The sequence below is a fragment of the Etheostoma spectabile genome, chromosome 5, assembly GCF_008692095.1.
Source record: "Etheostoma spectabile isolate EspeVRDwgs_2016 chromosome 5, UIUC_Espe_1.0, whole genome shotgun sequence".
NCBI classification, from domain to species: domain Eukaryota; kingdom Metazoa; phylum Chordata; class Actinopteri; order Perciformes; family Percidae; genus Etheostoma; species Etheostoma spectabile.
Genome location: NC_045737.1, coordinates 13,966,577 through 13,974,338, shown reverse-complemented (window position 1 = coordinate 13,974,338; position 7,762 = coordinate 13,966,577). Strand labels below are relative to the sequence as shown.

The following is a 7,762-nucleotide window of genomic DNA, read 5'->3' as shown; positions in this document are numbered from 1 at the left end:
TGTGTGGAGAAACGGGGAAAGCAGACAGCTTTTTACCGTGTCAGGTGTGTCAGTGCTGTCAGTCAGGTCAGTCGTGTTAAGGTTTAAATTATTTGATAAAAAGGAAAATAAATGGGTCACAGCACCGAAACGCAGACAGTACGTGTGGATATTGATTAATGGCACGCAGAACACGCGTACAAGCAAATTCTCTCCTAATTCCATCGCATTGGCCTAATGTAGGAGTTGATAAAAGACTATACATTTCCAGAATCTATCTATCTATCTATCTATCTATCTATCTATCTATTACAGGTGGGAATCACCAAGCACCTCCCAATACGATATCATCACAATAGAATATTATTGCAATGTTAAACATATTGCAATATTCTGCGATATATTGAAATTTATTACCTTTCTTCCCACTTCAACTTTTCCCAATTTCAAACAATTTGAAACTTTTTCAACATCTGTTTTTTCTAAATACATAAATTTCTCAGATTGTTCATCTTACCTAAATTTTATTGCTGCAAAATGGCATTGTCAAGCAGACAAACTGACCAACACACATATAATAAAAGATCTGTATATCGATACAGTATTGCTACAGGAAATATCACAGTACTATGTTGTATCAATTTGTTTCCCCACCCCTACTATCTATCTATCTATCTATCTATGTTTCCAAATAGATGTAGTGGAGTGACAAGTAAAATATGGACTTCCAAAAATTAGTGGAGAAAAAGGACAAAGTAGCATACAAAAAATACTTCTGAGTTGAAATCTTTGAAAGAGTGCTGTTCATTCATTCAGTGACTTAAAGAAAAGGACCACTGCAGCTGTTCTGAAGGCTGGTGGTGGCCCCCGCCTTTTCTGAGACACTTTCTGTTTGTATTTCTTTTCACTTGTCACCCATCTATATATTTTCCATCTGCACAACACTTAAGCAAGGCAGCAGCTCTGTGAAGCTTTCCGCTTGCTCTTCCTCTTTAAAATTCATCCGTCACAGAACACATCCTCACAGCAGCCGTTTTAACAATGATAAAAACTCCTTGAATTACAATTTCCAGCAATAGAAGTGAGATTGGTCACAGCTCTACAGCATTTGTTATGGTTAGAATAATTGTGACCCATTAAAGATGTGTTGGACAGCTTATTAAAGTGACATAAGGACAATATTGCTGACATAGGACTTCTAATTCTCTTTTTATGTGACTGTGACTCGAATATTTGTTGAAAGATGGATTTTTCATGCAGACATAAGACAAAAGTAATAAAGTATGCCACTTGAGATGTAAAACTCAGTTTTTCAGTCATGCATAAAAAATACCCCCTTTTGAAAAATGAAAAGAATTTAGCTCATCTTGAACAGCCCATCACATCTCATGATTATATTTTTTACTGTGTTTTTTATCTGTGGTGTGGACATTTGGACACAGCATTTGTTTGTGGCTCTGTGTCTGTCACCATTATCCCCCACTCCCCATAATTTGAAAAATATGGCTATAATATGCAGATTAAATCCTATTTGGGGCTTTATGTTTTATTGTCTCCATTAACCTAATGGCTCAAAACTGGGCAGTGGGCCATCTTTTTCTAATTCACTGGCATGCCTCCAATTTATGCTAGACCGGCTGAGTCAGGATTGAATAATGTGTTTGAACAAGTCAATTCTGATTGGTTGAACGGACACTGGGCTTAAACTCAAAGGGCACTATTTTAACAATCTGAAACACATGTATCAAACGTGAAATGCACGTAGCTTTGTGGGCAGATCTCAAAAGATTCCGACACAGATCTAAAATGGGTTGGTCTCAAGTAGCTAGGTGTGGTTTGGGCTTCTAAACGCAAACACCTGAAAGGTGTTTTCAGTAATATTTTTCCTTGTAATTATGTATGGTTTGCAAAATTGGGAACTGCTGCGTCCGTGTAGATGAGAGAAGCAAAGCGTATGCGCGTTGTGCACACTCTACATTACGGCCAAACATGCGCCCCTAAAACAGCATCTGAATAACGGGCCACTGACTTTAGACTAGGTTTTTCCGGGTCTGTGGTGGAATTGTTTTCTGAAACTGCAAAATAGCACCAGGGAACGTTTGCACCTGAACACGCCTTCTCTTTTTGCTGAACCGCCCTCAGGAGCACAAGTTCATTCCCTAATTTACCGATGTGCGTCTGTGGAGGGAAAAGGCCGCTGCGTGTTGGGTGCAAAATAGGAATGCGTCAGTGTACAAAGTCAATTAGGCTGGGTGCAAGATGGGGCCCAAAATGCTGCAGACTTATTGCAGGAAAAGGCCACAGCAGAAAAGCTATACTGAGGAAAGTTGCCTCCAGGTTGAGCTCAAAAGATGTATACACATATTAGCAGCCTCTTTGATCTCTGGCCCAGATATTCATTCAGTTTAATTACACTGTCAGATACTGCAAAAGAATTGGCCACATTACTGTAACTAAGAAGTGTAAACGTAATGCATCTGCAGTCCGTGTGTGGGTTAATGGAAATGAACTTTCAAACCAGGAAGCTGCATAAATCAAACAGACGGCAGGCAGCTGGGCCAATAACAAGAGCAGCAAAATATGAAATGTCAGGATACTCGTAGATGAAAGGAGGGAGATGACGTGTTTAATGTCAAAAAGTTGTAAATTAAAAGAGACATGCCTTGTGTTAAAACTGACACAAAAGCAGAAATGAATTTGAATTAAAGATGCATTTTAACGTGTTGGGTGTAAAATGGACATTCTGGGACAATCTAGACTCGCATTGCGTTACACTGTCATAAAGACAGGAGACTAATTAACGGAAAATATGAATACACATGTGGAGAAACACAACAAGTGCAGTTGCTTCCATTTAGGGAATGAGGGCTCATTGGATGGTTTGATGAGTATGCAAATGATGTGATGCTGCTACCTTCAGTCTCTGTCGAATTTAACATCAGGCACTGAGGTGGTATTGAGTGCAGATGGTTGTGTCGATCATTGTGATGGCAAATAAAATTGCGCACTATTACACACAATGACTATAAGATCTTTGGCAAGTCATACACAAACTGTCAATGTGTCATGATAAGGAGAACCCTATGTTTAAAGGGGATGAAAGTAGTCAATGTGATTGGCCAGCCTTTAACACGCCGAACTACAATGTTTGATATTGTATTCCTTCTGATCCCACCCTGTATACAAGGGCTACCAACACACACTGGGCATGGCGCCTTTCATCTCTACTATTTCTAACTAGCAAAACTTACATTGTACTCGTAAATTTCCTGGGAGATAACCTACATCAAGACACCCATCCGTTAGAAAGTCAACCCCAGTTCTACTCAATCAAAGCCGTTGGACGAGCCCTTGTTGACCCATTCAGACTGAGAGCTGACTGAGGTTTGACTCACAGCCCCGAGTCAGTCAGCATTAAACCGTGATCTCCACCACCATGTACTGTAAACACCTGATAAGGAAATATCTTCCAAAGAATTTAAGCCAAGGATCAGGCCCAATCAAGCTGTTCTGAAGCCTCATGATGGCCAAAAACATTCTCTGACTGTTTTTACTTTAATTTGAGGCTGCGAAATATATTTGTGTGACCAGGCTGTCCAGTTATTTAACAACAAACATTATCACCACATGCTCATTTTAACAGTTTTTTAGTGTTTCTGGGAGGATTTAAAACATTATCCACCTCATTAAACCTCCTACACATCAGATCCACTGACCTGGCTTTGTCTTTTTGGTGTCTGAACCGGACCCGGCCAGTTCTCAGCTCTGCCCAGGTGAAGCTGTCGTCCCTGGTCAAGTCTCGTCCTGCCTTCCCTCTGCCTACCCTCTCTTCTCCTTCCTCCCCTCGGAACAGGACCAGCCGCCCGTTACTTGGGCCCTGAACGAGCTGGAAGATTAGCCGGTCAGACGGACTGTCGGGATCCTTCACCGGCAGCAGGGTGAGGGGCAGCGGGGCAAAACCACCAAGGGGAACCAGCAGGGAACCGTTGACCTGGAGGGCAGGGGGGTGGGTGTTCACTGAGAAGAGGAAGGAGGACAGAAAGAGAAAATGAAATGATTTTTCTTTAGTGTTATTATCAGAGCTAAACAGAACTTGAAAACCTCTTATAACACATAAGATATAACACACTTTGATGACTCTTGAGGGCAGACCAGTGTACACATAGTCATAAACAAGAATAAAGCAAACAGGGGTTTTGAAATCTTACTAGAAGGACGATTACAGCTTAATACAAAGTGGAAACATATTAAAGAAAAGTAGGAAATTAAGACAAGAATTACTGCTACAATTGCTACATCAGGTTTTTGATTAAAAACTGCCCACTTATTTTGATTACAGCATTCGAGATCAAAATATTAAGAGAAGAAATTGTTGCGGAAAAAATATGTAAAGTTGTCTCACACAACAACGGAAAATATAATTGAATTGAAAACTTAAAATAAAGCTTTCATAACACAGTGGAAAACACACAGGCCCCAATTATTCTAATTGATACATTGTAATGCTTTTTTAAGTCTTACATTAATCTAATTAAAAGTGCAGCTGGATCAGACTGTGAGTGGGTGTAGGGCTGAGACGAGGTTATAAAATGAGAACAGAAAAGTGTGTGTGTGCGTGTGTGTGAGAGAGAGAGAAAAATGGCTGGTGAAATATGAGCAAGGCATCATGGTCTTGCCGTGGCATTTTAGAAGTTGGCTTTAATTGGAACTGACTTGGTTGGGGAACTTTTTAAAGATCAGCTCTTTTGAGAGGCCACACTGTAATCTCATTATATCTCCTCTAATGATGCCAATAGGCACTCTAAAATCTCAAACCTTCGGCCATGTAATTAAACTAACAAATGAGACTAAGACTATAATTTAAAGCACTAGTTTCTCAACTTTTTTATTAGCTGGCAAAAAATAAATACATAAAGAAAACAAAACCAAGTGACTTTATTCCAGGCAATTTTGCTTGAATAACTAGTGGATTAGTTAAAGCCTAGAGGCAGAAAAATGTTCATTATTTCACAAAAAGAAAGTATTTCTGACAAAAGGTGCATGGTAATGTATTTCTATATTATAATTACGCTTGCTAATTACTGTTTGAACAAAGCCAACAATTAAAAGTACAAGAATCCTCTAATGACCTGACCATGCAGACAATGTTCTTTCTTAATCCTTTGTTATTTAGGAGAACCAATTACTGTAGTATTTTACTAAGAGGAAACTAATAGTCCAACAGTTAATGTTGAAAAAAAAGGACCTGATCTTAGATCTCTCTGAATCCAAATCTTTTTAGCCTCAGGAGTTTGAGGTGACAAAAAGGAGAATGTAAATTCTGGACTTAAATTCATCAGGAGGCCAGAGACATAATTCTTAATGCCAATGTTGCTCTGCAACTGCTGAACATTTAAGTAAGCAACTGTTTGCTATCACATACTTGCTAAATATATTCCCTGAGACGAATTTACGGAACTATTGCACAGCTTTTTTGACCGCTAAACCTACACAAACGAGACTAAAAGTCACAGTGTAATTCTCAAAGCACCCGGAGCGGGTGAAATGCACCTCTAACTGAACCAAGCCAAGCAAATAGCTTCTCTGTGCTCCTCCGCTATTTGCTTATATTTAAATTAGGTAATATGCCCCTTTCTATGCAAATGAGCCTCGTTGAACAAACAGTCCAGTTCACAAAGATCAGCTCTAACAGCCACACGCAGTTGCGGTGACATTATTAGCTTCTTCAGAGAGTTGGTGGTAATAAAGCGCAAATCATGCCATCTTCAGGGCGCCCTGGTAACTCACCTAGTTAAGCATGTGCCCCATATACAAAGGCTCAGTCTTTACCACAGCGTCCTTTCTACACCCTTTCATGTCGTTATCTGTCTATATTAATCTGTCCATCTATCAATGCAACTGCTGTTTCGGAACGTTGATGTGATTCCTCTTTTTCACCTTTATGAGGCAAAAAAAACTTGACTGGTAAAAAGTCACTTTTTTGATTTAAAAAACCACCTACCACAGTCAAAAAAGTGGGCTAATTTTTAAGCTAGTACCTTAATCGGTAACCATTCATCGTTGTTGTCATTAACACAAAGTAATGTTATTACTTCTTAATATGTCCCTCTGTTTCCTTAAAGTTTTTCAACAGAATTTCTAAATTCAAATGCTCAGTTCTAAAAAGCTGCAACCGTCACTTATACTTATGTTGCCAATAGGAAAAGTTCCCAAATATGTAATACAGCTTTCAGTGATTTATAGCTCATAAATTAGAATCAATCATGTTAAATTTGTCACCATAAACACTGGATATTTGTTCTCTACTTGTGTAGTTGGATCCGTTGTTGAAACAATGTGGATCTCAGCATTAGGTTACTTGTCCTACATAAATTGTAAATTAGCAGCGATTGTGTATTTGATGATGTTTAATTAGAGAACAGCACACATTTTTCACAACATGAGCTGCAGCTTTGGAGGAACATTAACATTTAATAACTTCACCTCACACAGCATCAGGCTGTGGGATTATAATGTTAGCTTCACCACTGTATGCCTTGGTTAACCAGCCTGTTGCCCAGCAACCTGCCATATGGATTTGTTTTCATGTGACGTCTTGAGGTTAACTTGCATTATTTATGTGGCTTTCTTGATTTCATTTGCATACGAAAAAAATGCCCTCACACCCCGATGGTATCTGGACAACTGTCAGTGAATATTAACATGTGTTCCAATTTGCATTGGAACAGAAGCCCTGAAAGGCAAGTTGGGAAAAAACAAAAATGTTGATATCCTTCGCAGGAGAAAACATCTTAAAGGTTATCTCCTAATTAGGAGATAATATCGCCTACGTACGAGATCAACTCTAAGGCTTAATTAGGCGGTTTTGAGAGCGAGAAAGCCGTGCGAAATAAAGCGCTTATAGCGCATGATGCAAAGGGAATTGAAAGTTCAACCAAAGGTAAAACAAATAAGTTTACCTTTTTTGTTAACTACAAATGACTACTGTAAAACATAATGGAACTGTATAGGGGTCGGCAGGCATAGTGAGTGAGAGAGAACTATGCCGATACAACACCACTATAAAACTACCAATAGCCCACCGCATGCGTTTTAAATAGCAGTTTTAAATAGCAGCCAACAGGCCATGTTTACACAATTATCATTGCAGCTCTCATACAGTAGCTCATAATTTGCAGAAAGGTCATGCAGAAGGCCAAATACACCAGACACAACCAGGGATTGGATCGGTCATAAAAATTAACATTTAAGATTTTTAGAGGATGGGTTGAGGGTAGGTGAAAAATACATCATTGATGAGTGAAATATTAATATATTCACAGAGTTCCAGTGTGCTTCAGTGTCACTATTATTAGGCTCCATTGCAGTGGAATGGACAGCGCCGTACCGACACAAAACAGTGCTGTTCATCACTCTGAAACAACAGCAAAGCAAACGTGTAGTCCAATGACGTAATTCACGTAAATTATAATTTGTAATATGTGAAAGAAAGATGTGAAGAAAGAAAAAAATGCTGGTTCATCTTAGCAAACAGCTGAGTTTACAATAATTTGCTAATAACTAAGAAGTAGAAGAAGATATACTTTATTGATCCCCAGGGGGGAAATTACATTTTTACACTCTGTTTATATTACACATTAACATAAATGGCACATAAATTACCTACAGATTGACGTGGGGTACTTTCCATAAAATTATCTCTCAATGCAAATCAAACCAGATGTTAGGCTAAAACCATGCCAATCTCCAAGTTTGGTGAAGGGTATGTGATGATGGGGGGTTA

General features: G+C 39.0%; 1 protein-coding gene across 2 annotated transcripts in view; it reads right to left on the bottom strand.

The window, feature by feature from the left end:
* The window catches only part of fras1 (Fraser extracellular matrix complex subunit 1), a 242,061-nt gene that overhangs the window by 75,480 nt on the left and 158,819 nt on the right, over window positions 1–7,762 (bottom strand). For both annotated transcript variants that reach the window (XM_032515432.1, XM_032515434.1), the window contains exon 26: window positions 3,696–3,996. In XM_032515432.1, the coding sequence (XP_032371323.1) occupies window positions 3,696–3,996 (301 nt within the window). The remainder of the gene's footprint in view (window positions 1–3,695; window positions 3,997–7,762) is intronic.